This window comes from Nothoprocta perdicaria, unplaced genomic scaffold (assembly GCF_003342845.1).
Source record: "Nothoprocta perdicaria isolate Ctin4 unplaced genomic scaffold, notPer1 scaffold_7, whole genome shotgun sequence".
Classification (NCBI taxonomy): domain Eukaryota; kingdom Metazoa; phylum Chordata; class Aves; order Tinamiformes; family Tinamidae; genus Nothoprocta; species Nothoprocta perdicaria.
The window spans coordinates 9583217-9601658 of NW_020455976.1; the positions used below are offsets into that span (position 1 = coordinate 9583217).

General features: G+C 35.9%; 1 protein-coding gene across 4 annotated transcripts in view; it reads right to left on the reverse strand.

Moving 5' to 3' along the window:
- Positions 1-1167: 1167 nt before the first annotated feature.
- The window catches only part of ATE1 (arginyltransferase 1), a 56821-nt gene continuing 39546 nt past the window's right edge, over positions 1168-18442 (reverse strand). For all 4 annotated transcript variants that reach the window (XM_026050530.1, XM_026050529.1, XM_026050528.1 and 1 more), the window contains 2 exons: positions 14397-14517; positions 1168-2031 (listed from right to left, as the gene is read on the reverse strand). In XM_026050530.1, the coding sequence (XP_025906315.1) occupies positions 1853-2031; positions 14397-14517 (300 nt within the window). In that variant the 3' untranslated portion in view covers positions 1168-1852. The remainder of the gene's footprint in view (positions 2032-14396; positions 14518-18442) is intronic.

Consider the following 18442-nt stretch of genomic DNA (forward strand, 5'->3'; position numbering starts at 1 on the left):
TCTTCAGAACTCTCCATACTAGCCAGCTAGTCYGCTCCCTTGGAAGTTAACAAGTATTTATCTATTAATTTCAACAGCCTCAGGAACACAGCATCATGCAACCATCTTCATAATCTTCAAGATTTTGAGTCACAGTGGAATTCTTCTGTGTCCTTTACCAAATTTTGCATCACATTAGGAGGTTCTCTCATGTGTTCTTTAGGTTATATAGGTGAACACTGCCTTTCAACACACTGCAAAGGCAGAAAATGTTATGTTTTTTGACCATCCATTGAGTGGAGAGAGTATTTCTTCTCTTTCCTCCTTACCTCCAGTAGGAACTCTAGGTAAAAATATTCATAAATAATATCTGGTGGTTCTCCTGTGGTCACAGACTTACATAAAGCATGGACAAACTAGATGTTACAGCATACAGAAATTTCAGGGTTCCAAATAACTGATCAACACACAACAGATATAACGCTGACAAAAATAATCAATTTTGTTGCAGAGGTACAGATTAACAGTAGATTATGAAACAAACCCCAATTAACACAGACTAACTTTTTTTCAAAATTACTGTTGAACCTGTGCTCAATACCAATATTACAACGGCCAAACTGATATGAAGAAAAAGTTAAATCTGCAATGCACTGGGATTGTTATATTGTTATCACATATAACAGAAATATACAACAGTATATTTCCCCAAATTCCTAAAACTTGTATGGTTTGATACTGACACAAAATCTACTAATGATGAACTTCAAATATCAGATAAAGAGCTTTGATAAAGCATGATGACTTTCTGCGTTTCCAACAGAAACACTTAGTTTATTACTATTAAAGATGTTAACCTGTGAGTGCTGCAACACAAATGAATTAAGTTACAATAAACCTCTATGATATGCAAGTTTCCCCATACAATGCTGCAGGTGAAAAATGCRACATAGAACAGCACTCTTACCTCATGTTATTTTGGAACACAGTTCTGGAATGTGCACTAGAGAGCTACAAGATAAACCTCCCTAAACCTATTTCACATTAATGATGTGCATTAATATATCCATTGTTTTCAGACAAAGGATAAGGCTTGTATAAAAAAAAAAAAAAAAAAAAAAAAAAAGGAAAAAAAGGGGAAAAAAAAAGTCTGTGCCACTTGGCTGTACATCTTTGGCAAATGAATAGTGCAACTGTTCTGTTTCATCTCTAAAGGGGGAAGTTTTCCAAAGCATTGCCTCCCTGACCACTAAGAATGTACTGTGAATTCCACCTTTCACTAGGATCTAACCTGATACTTCAAATAAATGAAAAATGTACAGTGAAAAGTATTGTTTCTTCCTATTTTTAAATATACTATTAAAGTAGAATTAAACAATGCCAAATTCCATATTAGAAAGTAACTGCATATTTGAATTCTCTTGMAATAGTTCAGAACCATACAAATTGGAGCATTGATTTCATGGCAGTTTTTAATAATTGACATCCAAGGTRCTACCTGAAAACATCTGTAATTTAGGTATTGTTAGCCTAGCTGTAGGTAACCTTTGTCTCTATAAAAAAAGACACTTGTTCTTCACTTTGCTTAGATGCTTAGAATTATTCAAAATTGAAAGAAAGGCTAGAACTACTTAATTAAAATATATTGCAAGCATGTTTATCTAAGTTTATATTGCTAACACCTTATTGTATTGTCAGAACTTTTAATGGAGTTTGTCTTTAAATAAAGAACCATGTATTCAAACAGCCTAGATATATATCTGTATTTTATACTGCTATTTTAACAGGCGTACTAACACACAACTATATTACATATCATCCAGTGGCAGTGCAATGAACTGTGGTGCCATTCAGGYGCCATTTAATGACTTTTTCAGCTTCTAAACAGCAACATTCTTTCTGAACAGGTCTGTCCGACCAAACTTGCATATTGCTGAACACTGGCTTCATCACTTGGCCCCTTCCTTCTTCTCTTATACACGCTGTAAGGCATTACGGTTCGCTTGTGAAGTACTTTAACTCTGCCCAGCTCCTTAACACAACCTTCATCAACTGCAAAAAGAATCAGAAAACACAAAAATTAGTTAAATATATTGTTATTGTGATCTTTATGTTTGTGTAGTTAATTTCAATACATATACTGAAAACTACATGAAGTAATAAAGCAAATCTACAGATGAATACTGGGATAAAGCATAGGTGAAACACAGGTTATTTTTCTGCCACATGTCTGAGGCAATTATCATAGGATAAATGGATAAAGTTATTACAAAATTCCTGTAAAAAGTTTTGGCCTTTTCTGAATTTCAGATTTCAATAGCCATGAATGCAAGTTAGCTTAAAAGCAGAAGCTGAAATACGACTTTGAAAGTTGAAGTAGATACATTTGAATTATGAGAGAGCAGATATGCTTACTAAAATGTCATGCTGGGATGTAAGCTCAAAGGTTTTTTTGGCACAAGGAGACTACTCTGACTGGAAAGACAGTATGGGTAAGAATCAATATTCAGCTTTGTGCTCTTTATCAATCTCTACGCTAAATTTATGTTCAAACACATCCTGTCCCAATTAAACAACTGCAATGAAGTCTTCTGCTGATTGATCAGCTGACTCAAATTTTAAAAAAGGCCATGRAAAACCAAGTATTCTTAGTAGCTACGTCATGAGCAAAATCAGTAGATATAGTGCCTTTCCAATAAGCTTTGCTAATGGACTGCATTTAGTATGTGAAAACTACYGCAACCTGTTTTACAAAGTCAAAAATGACTTCATGACTTTTATCTGTGTTTTGACTCCTAACTTGAAAGGACAATGTACTGCTTAAAACTTAAGAATAAAAAAGTGATCTGAAGCAAGAAACACTGAATAGTACATGCAAAGATCGCATTCTCTGCTAATTATTGCTGGCACTTGCTTTATATAGAGACCAAAGTAAAAAACACTTTTTTTTGGCTTTCTCYAACTCTTTGAAGTGCATTTAGTTTTTGATGTGGGGCCAATACCCTTCTGATGGGTTGTTTTTCTACCCATTCTACTTAATCTTCTATTCCATTCTCCTTTCTGAAAGTTCACTGAGGAAAAAAAAAAGCAAGTTTAGCTTGACACAGTGACACAACTTCAAAGTTATTTTAGATCCGTAAATGGAAAAGTTTATATTTACTGCACATCTAGGCTATTAGTTTGTGTCCTGAAGTGGATTTATGCCAAGTGTAGCCTTCATAAAAAATCCTAAAATCTCATCCTGAAAGCACTTCCAAAGCTGTTCACTACTAACAGTTGACATCCATTGCTCTTCAAAAACACCAAAGCCTGATACACTGAATGAGTTCATCTTTTGGCTTGCAGTACTCCTGGCCCCAAATTCAATTTCTTATAGTAACTAAAGCTACTGTACCTTCGATTTCCCTATAGCCTAAGTGGCTCGGATGAACTTTGCTCTTGTTCAGCATATGTTTTTATAGGCTTAGTCCACTTCTCATCACATCAAGCACAGTTGGTACATTATCCTCTCTGGACTCAGAATCACACTAGCTCTACCTCTATAGTTATATTAGACATAGTTATTACTACCAGGGTTCTAACAAACTTGTTAACTGCTGCTGCCAAGTATTTTCTGGGGGAGAAGAGTGGCTTGCCAAACCCTGCTGTAGACCAATCCTTACTTGGACTCCAGCTGAGTTTTCTTACAGCTCTTAGGCAGGTGAACGCTCTCCCAGAGCAATTGAGAAAATCTAATAGTCCCAAATATCTTGAAAATCACTATGAATACCTCAGACATGCTTTAAGCTAAACGTAGACAGTGAGATATATGCATAAAGTATACACTTAYAGACTTGGTAATAGGTAAAGGAAAAGTTTAAAGCCAACTATGCTTGGTCTTAGGAACTTATGTCTGATTGGTTGTATTTACACTTGTTCTACACATTAAGGTTGAATCCAAGTCAGTAAGATTTGAGAGGCACAGAAATAATGGCCCTCACGACTTCCACCGCTCCTTCACAAAGATTAACTGTTCTAGTGAACAGTGTTCATCAACTCCCCCCAAACTAAAAACTTACACGACCAAAATAACCTTCTGTGAAAGTACTTAGAATATATATATAATTTAACCTCCATCTGAAAAAGAATCCTCTTACCACAATGTAAAGTCTTCACTAAACTAATCTCAGGTCCATAGTTGAGCTTTTAGAGAGACTGAAAAGGAAGTTCTGTCACCACAATATCAAATCCGTACCTTAAAATCTAGTCAGCTTTCAATTGCTACCGTTTTGGTGCCAGCAGCCCCTGAGTGCTGGAAAATATTTTCTTCAGCCATTTAAGCCCCTAAGTAAAACGCACCGAGGAGAACTGAATGGAAAATAAAAGAAGACTGGGCGCCGGTATTGTTTAAAGAAGAAATGACCCAACAAATAGGAAAGCAAAACTCTGTTGCGGGTAAGTGATACATGAAAAAGACTGATTTATATATAAGCAGGCAGTAACTGATCCTAAACCCCCTTTTCTCTTTGACTGAAGCTGGAATGGAGAAGAAATCTCAGTTTAGAATAATATCATGTAGTGTTACATTAACTTTACTCATTATTCTAACTGCAGAACATGACATTGTTAGCCCTGAAAACTTGAAAAGGTTTTTTTCCCCTCCTTTTCTGGCATTTTCTTTTTTTGTAATTCCTGAGCCTCCCATCGATCTCTGCTTCTCCTCATGAGTAGTCCAAACATTCATCTGTATAAACCTCAAAGTATATAAAACTATAGGTTTGATTTCTGAGGGGCTCTTGCATTTACTTAATTCTTGGATCATCGGGATTCGAGCCATAATTYATAGCTAGTTTGTTCTTTAAGGTTTGCTTCCTCACATACCTCCTCACTCCAGTTTAGCATAATTCTAGAACTTCTCCAAGTTTCAGAAGACTCTGCCACACCACCCAATTTCTAAGTGCCTTCTTAAGAAATCGGCACTCTCCCCTAAGTTCAGATGTCATCAATATTGTTTGCATGAGATACTTTATATATATATAAAGGAGGTAAAGTTAGGTAGTCCAAAACATCAGRAAAAGCAGATATCTAGGGCCGAGTACATGAGATTTAGGCACCATAGAGCACAACATAAAACACTGGCTATCCATACTGTATTATATTTAAATGTCTAAATATAAACTACATTTAAATATAATTTTATTTAATTATATTAGAAGACGCCAAAACAGTCTTAAGCTTCTACTTCAATGTTTGAAAACTCTATTAGTTTTATCTAGTGCTTTCTTTTCACACTTTTCACATCAATGCAAATCAGTTTACATTGGAGTACAACATCAATCAACTTAAATCTGTAGTCTCAAAATTAAAAACACATCTGAACCTCTTTTGATGGAATTGTGACTTTTTTATCTATTCCCTTATAACTTTGGAGCAGTAAGTTGTTTACATAGCTTTATATATGTACATATATATACACACACACAAAAATTTGAATACAGAATTCATGTGTAATTCAACCCTGCCACTGTGATGTCATGGAAAATGAAAAAAATAAAAAAGACAACAGCACATACACTGTTTAAAGAAAATCACATAGGATATCACTTATAGTGAAATCTGATGCAGTTTTGGTCCTTTCATATCAGAAGGGGATAATTGGGATTGTAAAGTGTCCTTTTTCATGTCCTAGTATGCTTGAGGAGCTAAATTTTATCTTCCCAGTACGCTCACCCCTGAAATAATTATCACATTCCTTGTAAAGCCCTTTATTCACACAGACCTTTGTTTTTAACGTACCTTTTCACCATAACAGAAATGAATGCACGCAAAAACAAAAAACATCAACATTATTTAACTACKTAATAACCAAGAAAGTCCAAGTGTGAGTGTCCAAGTCTTCTCATGTGACACTTCCAACAGCTGGAGAGCAATTACTATTTTTTTAAATCTCACATCAGTATTAAACACAACTCACAGGTGCATTGTGCACACCTTACATCTGCCTTCAGTGAACACGAAAAGGGCYGAGATGCTGGGGGAGGCTACAATCCTTGGCAGCACAGGAGCTCACGCAGAGAGCAGAGACCAAAGATCAACAGTGCTTATTTAAATGTGAAATAAATTGAGGGTTTCTTTCTRGAAAAAATGAAGTATATCAGATATTTTTTCTCTAAGTACCAAGGGGAAGAGGGGGGGRAAAAAAAAAGAGGTAGTAATTTTGGACTTAAAACCCTCCACATAATGTTTTATCTTGGCAGATATTAGCTACCAGTTACGTTTTTGGGCCTGGCTATGGACCTCCCGCTCTTACGCTCATCAAACCCATGGGGCAAGGCTGCTGAGCAGCAGCGAGCAATAAGCTACCAGTAACACCAGCCTTCAAAGGCTCATCCACAACCAGCCCCACAAATACTTTTATACTCAAGAGACCAGAAAGAATTTGAAGAATGGAAAGTCTCCATTCTTACAAAACACTTTTTTTTTATTATTATTTTCTTTTGCACATTCAAAACCACCTACCCTAAAAAACACAAACTTGAAAAACCTGAGAGCAAAATAGGTTTCCAAAATGCTGATAGGCATTCCTGTGGAAATACCAAAATAAAATAAGGATGAATAAATTATTTTACCGTTTTTAATCTCTGCAAAAGCAAAATGCTCTTTGAGAGTTCAGGGGTTAATGTTCCGATTATTTTCCTTACAATGTAGTATTTTATCAGCATTTTTAATAAAATTATTTTGCAAAGCGGAAAGCAAAATATTTTTAGTCTAAGTACATTAATCTTTAGTTTTACTGCCTAATAAATGCCAAGYGAAAAACAGCTACATCTGATCATCAATCCCGCATTTCTCTTTAGCAAGCACATGTAAAACTGCAAATCAAGAGAATGGAGGGCGAGCTCTACAATGGACTGCTGCAATTCTAAGCAGGCTTGAAGCCAACATCACAATGAAAAATGCTACGGATCAAAGCTTTTTGTAGCAAACTATTACTAAATCAGCCTTTCATTGGTGGCTGATTTGCTTCAAGCTGCTTTTGATCAATATTGATTAAAAAAGACAGTCGTAATTCAGGTCCTTGAAGCATTCCTTTTCCATGTCTACTGGAAACAGCAGAAAGAAGACAAAATGGATATTTAAAACTCGGGCTCAGCAAGGAAGAAYTACTGTACACAATTATTTCTAAATGGAGAATCTGGATTTTTGATAATCCTGAAAATATTAGCTAAATGTGCCTTAGAAAATGGGAGTGCAAGCAAAAACTTCCGTCTAAATCACAAACTACAAGGATGATGTTTCTGGATCCAAGCAGAACTGAGGAACACGGGTCATGTTCTACAGTCATAAATTCTTTAGGGCCTGATATGACATGTGCCCACTCACTGTTACCWGTTTCCTCAACTCCCTTGAAAATCCTCCTCACAGAACTATTTATTTGCCAGTAGTGTAATCCAGAAATGAGAGCAAGCTATGTTTCTTTTAAAGTCCACTTTCCCATTGTCAGAGAAATAAATGAAGAAATAGCTAAAAAAAAAAAACTATTGATTTTTTAATTATTTAAATAGGAAAAAAAGTAGAACAACTGCYAGTTTTTAAAAGAAAAACAATAATTTTATTTTTTATATACAGAATGTATTTAACATAAGTAAAAAGCCTTACTGAAGTTTGGTGCTTCTAACTCAAAAAAGAAACGTGATTCTCCTGCTACCTCTGAACTGACACCATCTCTGATCATAACTTTCAGTTTCTTTAAATGTCACCATCTCTGAAACGAGGATACGGCCATCACAGCAATTTGCTTCCTCAAAATTGCTTGTATTTCTTTTACTGTAGTCATCTGGTTGGAGAGATGGATTTGAGGTTACAGGAGGATCCAACATGCAGAGACTGTCGCTGCACAGAGTGGCGTTTCAGAGAAGGACACTTAACCCAGAAACTAAATGTACCAGTTTAGTCTGCAGGAAAGTAAATAAATAAATCTCTCTGGGATAGATCGTAAATTTAGGAGGTAAAGCAATTTGGAGACGTTCACTACTTAGCAAAGGTTTTTTCATCATCTTTGAAACAAGAAACTCATTGTTCGTATTGCATGAGTTATGGTTTAGATCTTATGGTCTAGAAATACCAAAGTTTAGTGCTCCTGCAATGCAGGCAAAGCTAGCTCAGAAAACCCTGAAAAATGTGCAAAACTGAAATGAAAAGAGCCATAAGAAGCCTTATTTTGCAGACAAMATACCTCCTTATTTGACACATCTCAAGGGAATAGCACGGCAGAGAGAATAATTTAAAAAAATTACCCATGAAGTAGCGAACAAGTTTATATTCACAACCCAACCTTCGTTTTGAGATGTTTTAGCCTTTGCGAGCTGCCGTTCGGCTGCTCCACAAAAGTGCTGCTGCTTCTGATCCGACACACTGTGCAAGGTAGAGACCACTTGGAACATCCTGGCTAAAAACAGTTTCAAGGGCTGCGTTTTCTTATAAAAAAATTCAGGGCTGTGAGGTGAAAATCAGCAGCAGTGGCAAAGGTGCCCTGAGTTCCCCTCGTGCTGCCCAGGCTCCTGCACCCACCCCGTGCAAAAATACAGCTGGGATCTTCTTCACCAGGGTGAAAAAGTCAAGGAAAGGAATCGTGCAAAGCACTGCTCTCAGTTTAAAACTGTACCCTGGACTGCGTCCTGCAATGGAAGTTCCATTTTACTTAATGAAATCTCCAAAATCTGTTTTCCCTAGTAAATCCACAAGGACAAGGATCAGCAATAGGTAAACGTCCTGTTTTCAGACAGAGAGCAAAACTGAATGCTTAAAAGAGATTTTGGGTTCAGTTTTTAATTTTTCGATTTTGAAGTAATCATGTATCTTATAAGAATCTTATTTTTAAGGTTAATATGGTGTTCAAAGTTGCTAAACCATGAAAAAATACATGAAAATACATGTAAAAGGTTTAAAAAAACCATCTGCAGGGAGCTAAAAGATTTTATGACAGAGCAGTTTTCAAACAAGATCAAAAAGGATCAAAAGAAAGAGCCATCTCATCATTGCAAAACTAGAATAGACAATATTACAGTGATATAAGCCRTAGTCACTAATAAAAATATGTATTTTAAAAAAATGAAGTGTTCATTTTTAGAAAGAAGAATAYTGCTTCTTTCATACCACACTCATATTAAGAAATATTATGATCAGTATCCCTTGCAGTATAAATATACTACCTCAGACCAAAATAAGAATACAGTTAAAGAAAGCAGTAGCTAAGAGAAAAAACAATGAGTGACAAGAGCTTTAAATTAAAAGCAGCAAGCAAAAGTCACCAAGGACGCACAGCAAAATTTCCAATATTTTCTCAGTCAACTCTGTGGTTCAGCAACTCTGAGAAAATCATAACTTTTTGAATCACAATCTTTGAAATCTCTGTTTACTCTAGTAGTAAACACAGCTTTTGTTCAATGGAAAATATTTCGTGTCTAATACAAAAGTTTGTAACTGATTTCTAGTTTTCAACTGTTATTCACAGCAAGCAGGAAAAAAAAGTAAAGGCTTCTGCTTATCTGCAAATAAATTATCTTAAATATATTGACTATATTATCATTGCTAAGGAGCTCCCGATACAGCCCATCGTTCTGGAATTATTTGAAAGAAATTTTAGTGTTAGAGAGCACATAAAACAGAAAGCATAAAATTCCAGGTACATTTATGAGGGGCTATCTTTTAATACATTTAATCATTCTAACTTGGTGAAAGAGCACCAGAGAGCTAGATTTAAATGATATTGGTATTTCTCCAACAACAGCTCACTGTCCAGGGATCTACTACAGAAAAATTGCAAAGGAATCAAGGACAATAGAAGTTACAGGATTACGTTTTATAGAGAGACTGCTCGAAACACTGGGAAGGAGAAAGAAATATTTCTGAAGGTGTTGGAGAGTTTACTGTTATTAATTCAAGCAATATTTCAGTTGAATGCAAGGGAAATGGCAGAAAGCAGTAAAATATCTTTAGAAAAGAAGGGGGGGAAATCCTCATTAAGACGGTATATGACAATGAGAAAAACAAGTAGACAAAAGTCAAGCTGGGAACTACAACCGCAGGTGTTTTCATGCAACAGACAACTCCGATGCAATTGGCAGCAGCTTATCAGCTAAATAAATCACATTATAGCAACCAATTGAGGGGATAAAAATAATTAAAACGTGGAATCAATTACGTTCCTGAGAGCTCCATAGGGAAAGAAGGTCTGATGTCACTGCAGTCATCTGGAGTGAGCAAATCCTGCGGCACCCAGGATGGTTCCAAAGGCTCAGAGCCTGGGAAAAGTTCAGCRCAGGAGCTGCCAACACGTAGCTGTGTCCTCCCGGCAACAGCAAAGGTGATTTGGGAATAAAACTGATTTTCAAGGAATTTTCAGTGGAAGGCAAATGTTCCAGGAGTTCCACCCAAAGTCAGGAGATGGAGCTTGGGGTGTACTGAATACTCTGCTACGTGTAGTAYGGCAAAGGTAGATGTAATAAAGGAGTATCAAATAATATAAAAGTCGTAAAGCTGAAATATTTAGCAAAGATGAGCCAGAACTTAATCCAAAACGGAATTCATACTGTGGCCGTATTTCAAGTCACAATGTTTTAAAGACATTTCTTGCTTTACAATTGAATTGTGTCGCTTTTTTTCAGAACTGATGGCTAACAATAACTTTGACTGTCTAGGCCTATTTATGCACTGTTTTTGATGTGTAAATCTGCCCCAAATATTTTCAAAGCTACGCTGCCACGTGTTTAGGATTCACCCTTAAATTAAATGCACAAAAATACAAACGTGGCAGTCCTGAAAGAACTTCAGTAAAATACAGGATTTAGCAATTTATAATGACAAAAATAGTAGAACTGGTAAGAAAAGAATAAAAAAATCCAAATAAGTAAAATGTGAGAAATATTGAAATTTAGTATAAATAAATCATCATAGGGATGATAAGCAAAAAGTATGTAAATCTGGACAAAGGTTTTTGGGTTTTTTTAAGCTGGACTTGAATGACATTGATATCTAGATTCAGCCCTAATTATACCATTTCTTAAAGGCACAAATCTTCAAGGGGAATACATAGACATTAAAAGGGAAAAATACACATATACATGTGTATGTGTGTGTACAACTGACGCTGTCACCTTTGTAACTCTCCTTTCACATTTTCACAATTTAAATAGACAAGCCCATTCCAGCTCAACATTAACATGTAAAATTACAGCAGCTTTTAAGATTTACTTTTTATATGGATTAAATTTTGCTTATGTTTCTATAAATTACATATTTGAAAGGCTTTTCATCACCATTTGCTCAACTCAGGAATATTGAAAATGTTATTAATACTGTCTTTTTATTACAGAGCACTTCAMGCATATTCTTGCACAGTAGAGCAAAATGTCATGCCAGGCTTTTCAATTTAATTTAAACTCTACCTTTGCTTTCCACTTAACATACTAAAAGTTGAACTTGACCCGAAATAACCAGAATTAYATCCATCTCTGACATAGTTTTGTGTGTCCCCATATCCAATTCATCACTTTCCCCAGGAGTTCTTATTGGCAAAGAGTTCTCTATAAACACCAACATACAACTAAAGTGCAGCTTTTTACATGGGTAGGAAAACCCTAAAAGAAGTGGCTGCTGCATCCCACCTTATGGTCACATAGGGGTATTTAAACACAGTCAGGAGGTTATAAAAATATGAAGGCTTTGAAGCCCCCAGTTTGGACTGGGACTRTATCTGCCCTATCTGACATTGCCTCTTAAAGCTTTTGGCAGCGCAGTGCTGATAGGAGGAAAGATTTGAAGTTTTCCACTGATTTTATTACAACCTCAAAAGCAAATTTTTCATAAAGACCTGACTTTACAAGGCTGTTTTTCACAGGCTTGTCTCACAAGCAACAAACAGAAACGCTCAGCAGATGTTTGGGAAAAATAAGCCTGGGAATTGGGCTCTGAGAAATGGACAGTGATTGGAGAAACGTACTGCCAGGATACCACAGGAGTTAGTGGAGGTACCAAAATGAGGCCCTAAAGAGCAGCTTTTCCAGCAGGAAGTTGAGCAGCGTGGAAGACAGAGGATGCCCAAGAGTATTTTAGCAAGTTGCTATCATTTGACTGAATTTATAAGCTTCAGCATGCATGTGCAGTCACTGGCAAGCCCTTACCTGCAGAACACTGCCATTAATTCTTTTGCTTTTATATCTTTTAAACAATCATACCCCTATCCGTGCTCACCACTTCATGTCAGGGATAGCTCATCCTTACAAAGGGAAGGCTAATTGCCTGCATATTTCTGCAGTAAAATGCAGTTGAAGCCTTGTCGCAGCTTTCTGAATTCATCATTATCCAAATCCTCTTTTAATTACTACTCTCCTCCACTACCTCCTTCTATATTTGTAAGAAGGTGACTGGCTACCGCATAGTGATCAATACAGTAAGATCCTAATAAACGCCCTTCATTCATAAAAGGATTCTAGTTCTTCTGAATACAGCAGACCTTTATATTTTATTGCTCTCTCCAATTCAGTGTAACTTAATTAAACTGAGTATTGTATAAAGAAATAAGAAGGAAACTGATTTTAACATTGAGAAACAGCTTCCTAACAGCTAGCAACCACTTAAACCTCAAGGGAATATAAGCTTACAGCAGGTCCAATTCATTTCAACATAGAGCTATGCTGCAATTTCCTTAAACCACAGGACATAAGTCACACTTGTAGCAGTGCCTGCAGAGTGAGACTGTGCGCTGATAAAGATGTAAAGTTTTACGTCCTGCAGTCTCCAAATGCTTGATACCCCACAGGAATTCCACAGAACGGAAAAGATGYTGCCCTTTGGCTGCTATGGGGTTAACACCTTCAAAAGGCTGTACTTTAGCTGTCATACTTCTTGGATTTCTGTTTTATTTATTTATTTTCAGTGAATGCACTATTTTCTTTTTATTGCATCTTGAAAAGCACTGGCCGCTAAAACAACTTCCCTTCTTTCTTTTATAATTTGGATAAGTTATATATCTCCTATCCACAAGCTAGTGATGATTCTAGTTATCAATCTGTGCTGCCCATTGAATACACTTATCAAYTGAGTGGTAAACAACCTCTTCAAAGAGCATCCAAGTACGTTCCCTACTTGATTTTCCCCTCTATCTCTTGGCTTTAGCAACTGGATTAGAAAAGAATACTATGTTTAAAGAACACTCATCATAATTCTTCTACTAACAACATAGAAAGCAGTATCTATATCTAAAAGTGTATTTAACCAACTATTGCAGTATCTGAACACAGAATATTACCCTTTCAGCAGGAAAGCCACAGAACTGAAGCAGGGTCTCCAGAAGTTCACAATKGCACTTAACTTGTCATCTCTCTTCCAATTCCTTTCATATATTTACATCCCACCCTTCCAACAGTCATCTAACCATCTAACCGTAAAAATGCTAAAATAAAGCCATTGGAAAAAAAAAAAAAAGCTCATCTCAAAACTCAGAATAAAAATAAAAGCTGATCTCAAAGAAACTCAGTCTCACAGGAAAGTAAATCTGTATTTTTGACAGTTATAAACAGATCATGGTGTTATGCACTCATAAACTTAATGACTAACATCTCTACATAACACAATTTGACTTAACTTCTATTCAGGATGGAAAAAAACAAAAAAGAATGAAAAAGAGTAATTTGTTATTAATAAGAAGTTAAAAAGATTTTTGTTTTCGATCCAAGCACCAAACCTACTATTCTCTTCTTGAAAGAACCTCCTTGGAGCCTGGAATCAGCCCATAGAGGTAATAACTGCAGCAAGCATATGTGATTTCTTCATTTGATTACATCATTTTATAGTATTAACACTGTATTATATTCTGGTCAGTAGTAATTTAGACCATTCCATGCTGGCAAAAACTATATCTAACCTAATTCAAGATGTTTAAGGTGCTTTTAAGATTTTTAATTATATTCTGCAAATATTCTTCAGACACATTCTGACTCTAAATCTGGCAGTTCATTTCTTAACATTTGATGCTTTTAAGCTTCAAGTCATTTCCTTTGGCTACACTGATGCTAACTTACTTTATTCATGCATTTGTCAGCCTAGAATCTAATGGAGGAATAATATTTGATTGTCTTTACTCATGCATATATGTAATATATATATACTCATGTGAAGACACCATGATATGTTAATTCTGAACTACGAATAAACCATGAAATGGAATATATTTCAATCTTTATTGCTTCTTTTTTGTTAAGCAAGCAGGACTGTATTTGCTGGAGGCGCTCTGGATTTTGTTTGCTGAAGGTGCACTGCATTTTAGAGGCTTTTTTTTAATAGATAAGATTTCCGTAACGTTGCAGCAGCAGATGATAGGAATATGTTGTGAAAACAAGACATACAACTTAGAGGCCCATTGTTACTTATACACTTACCTGCTTTTACATCTTGGTTTAAACGACAATATTTAGAACGCTCAAGCAGGGGCAGACACTGTTCAATAGGCGTCCAGACATACGTCTCAGGACACAACAAGTCAGATGGCCTATACTGACCCTAGAAAGGGGAAAGAGGGGAGAGAAAAAGGAAGAAAAAAAGAACAGCCATATCAGTTGCGCAAGAACACTCTTGTGTTACAAGTTTCCTGATTTTCCCATAGACAAGGAATGGTTTTAATCAAGACTAAACAAAATGAGTCAGAAATAGTTTCACTGTAAACACAGGATTTATCCGTTAGTAATTTCTGCAATGCGTAAAGGATACAAACTTAACCTTAACTTAAAAGATATATATATATATATATATATATATATAAAAATCAAAAGAACATTTTTTGTAGTGACCAAGATGAATTAGACAAGTTTTGGCTTTGCTTACTGCAACTTTATACTTAAGTTACCGTCTAGGATTCTACCGAGTTGGTACTGACACTAAAAACCTCAGCACCTCAGAAAGCAGCTTGTCTCAAATGTTATTCATTCTAGCAAATAGCAGAGACAAAAACTCTAACAGGAAAGAGGGAATATAACAGTAAGCAGGACACTATTTTTAATGTGCTAGTGAAGGCGCATTTTGTTCACTGCCCCTTAAATAATAATATTTCCTTTTCAATTCACAGAGTTATCCTAGAACAGCTTATAAATACGATCAGTGATCTTTTTTGCTGATTTATTATAAAGATCTTTACAGATATTTGCAGAAACTAATTAACAGTATTTTCTTCCCTATGAACTCCAGAGAGAAAAAGTAGCTCAGTTATGGTGACCTCCTCTAATCAGATCTTCAGTTAATCTTAAATAAGATCATTCATTGGCCTATAACTTCCATCAAAAATACACACTGGAGCCATTAATCGTTCAATTCAGGTGCTCTCAATCTCTGTCGCTATACGTTGCAACGAAGCTGACTRATGCTTAAGAAAGAAAATTATTTTTATTGTGGTGGGGTGACAACAATCTCTTTTAAAAAGCCACATTCAGAAGCTCTAACAATTTTCCTCATGTATCCCCAGAGCTTTATGCAGCAAGGCATGCCATCTTGGAGGATGAGCACAATCATTTTCTGAATTTAGGGATATTCCTAATCCTTTCTATTAACGTCACGTCTAGTTCCAGACAATGCTTACAGGAAACAAATTATTAAATAATTAAATAAATTTAAATAATTAAAAAAAAAACCACACCCATGAGAGGGTAAGATGATGGTCTAATAATGAGTAAAATAAGCAAGCAAACAAAAAAATGACATGGCCTAGCCAGTTATCAGATGCCTGAAGCATCTTTCTGAAATGCCAGTCGGGCTCCCAGTTCAGATCCTCCCCCGCGTCCCCTTCTCCAGCACTGAACTGTGGCCAATTCTAATGCACAAGGAACTCTACTCTCCCCGGTCACTCACCACTTCACTGATTATTTTTTAAAAAGATCTTTAACCATGAAGGCCTCCTGCTAAATTATGATGGTTATCTGCATTTATTTCTCATTTAGGAGGGCTTTCTGCAAGCAGTCACTGCACGGTGAAAGAAGAGGCTCATTCTGTGTCTTGGACTCTCAACCTGTAACTGCTGTTTTCCTTTAAAATGCTAATTTCTACATTGAATTAAAATAATATTCCACGCATAAGCTTAAGTCTCAAGACTTTAGAAAACGCTCTCAAGACAGAGAATAGAAATGGCCTTATTAAATAAACCACTTTGAAACGCTATGCCTTCAAACAGAAATAGCTGAAAGGCCTGTGAATGTAATGCTGAAAGAGCAATTTAAATCACCATTTYGCAGATGAAACAATTTAAGGGTTTGGGAAACAATATGCCTTTTTAGTCAGACGAAAAAAGTATTAAAACGTAATTACTTGTGAATTCAATCTATTTTTCACTCTTTGAAGTGGAATTTCTACGTATGTCCAAAGGCATTACAGTCAAAACACGTTTCCATGAATCTCATGAAAGTGCAKAGGTGATGGGATCTTTTAGTCTACCATATGTTAAAGCTCCTTATTCTTTTTCTGGAACTGGTTGAAGTTTTTGAGATGCAAAGAAATGTATTTAGATTCCTACTACTGAAGGYAGACAATATTTTTTGTTGCYGTATRAAAACTTTGATTCATCTCGTGCTCRCAGAATAATCTCTCCTACATTAAATCTCCATGTTTAGATGAAGAAAAGAGGAAATAGTTCTGAGCTGGTTTTCTTTAGATTCCTTCTTCCCCTGAGATTTGAGCTCTTACTAATAAACTTCACTGCAGATGTGGGAACTGAGGTGATGACATATATGAAAGAGGTATCACTGAGCAGTGCTATAAAATATTAGAAGCAAAAATTAACCAAGGTATCGATGCTCTTCAATAGCCTCACTTTATTTTTAAAAGTATTCCCAAATACACTAAAGGCAACACTTCTTTCTCCTTTAGAAGGTATGCTATTTGCTCCACTGGTTAAACCCAAATCCCACACATGGTTCAGAGGATGAGGTGGGAATGTGGAGACACACATATCCGAGTTTCCCAATTCATTGCATTTATAGTGATATAGCAAAAAAGGAAAATCCAAATGGGGAGATATACATATTTCACTTAAAGGACTAAACTCCCATTTTTTTTCTCACTTAAAAATGGTGACAACTCAATATGAAAACAACCAACCATGAATTCCTCCTTTTTTTTCCCCTCCTTTCTTATTTGCAGACCGAGAAAAACAAAAGTACRTCTCACAGAACCCAGAGAGATTAGGCCTCCTGTAAAGGAGTACTTGTACTTTAAGAAAATATATTCATTCAAATTTCACTGTGCCCTCTAAAATGATTACGTCTTCCAAAACAGTTGCCTGTTGGTGGACTTTCCATACATTGCAAACCAGGAATATTGAGAACAAACCCAAAATAATTTCAAAAGAGAAGAGGATCTCTAGGAAAAAAACTAACCTCAAATATAATTATTACAGCAAAAGAAATTCAGATTTGCAATACTATTTTGAAGAATTATTTCACTTCAGATTAAAGACATTTCAAAATTATATAGTCTACAGTAATCATCAGCTGCAAACATTTCGCTTTATCTCACAAAATAGGACTTCTCGCACAGTAGCACTGCTTATACGGAACAGATCATCTTGGGAACAATTAACTACAAGACTTTCAACAAATAGCATCATCTTACAGACCAACCCTGAGCACTTGTCTTATGTTTCAGCCTCTTAAATCCAATGCTACCTGCTGATGGAACAAGCTACGTCAATATRTAACAACTGCACATATTTCTCTCACTATTCCTGCAAAACACATAGTGGAGAAATGCTCAGCAGGACATGCAATGTGCTCCTTTCAAATGATTTTGGATATTAAAATATACTTACCTAAAATTTTGCTACTGTTGACCCTATCTGCTTAATATTCAGGGACATTCAGAAATACCTTTCTTAAGATAGAAGATCAACACACTTTGACCTGTTACAACATGAGAACAGCCACTGCAGAAGTCTATGATTCAGCCAAATAGTCTGAGGTCGACAGTGGTCAATAGAAAATACTGAATGAATATTATGAGAATGGTGCATGCCTGTATTTTTACTCCATCTAAAGTCTCTTGAACTCAAATAAACTGTAAAACAGAGATTTCCACAGTCACATAACAACTGCAATAATAATGCATTTTTTCCAGACATTTAATAAACCTAAATGATTTTTTCTTCCAGGAACTGGTCAATATTCAGCAATTTCTGAGGCAAGATGCTCTGGGGTTTAATGACTTGGGTCTTTCTTSAGACCTGCAACCTTAGATGCATTTGCTGGCCCTTATTTCTTYTGCTAGGGAAATGCTGCAAACAGTCATTCCCACATCACCTTCTTTATTATATTCCCAGGGTTTACAGGCCTTTCTCACATCTTCCTCAGCCTAAGGTGACCTAAATTCTTTTTCTTGCTYGCCTTTGGAAATCATTCCACACTTTTCAGTATCCTGGTCATCCTGTCCTTTTTTTTCCAAATCARCT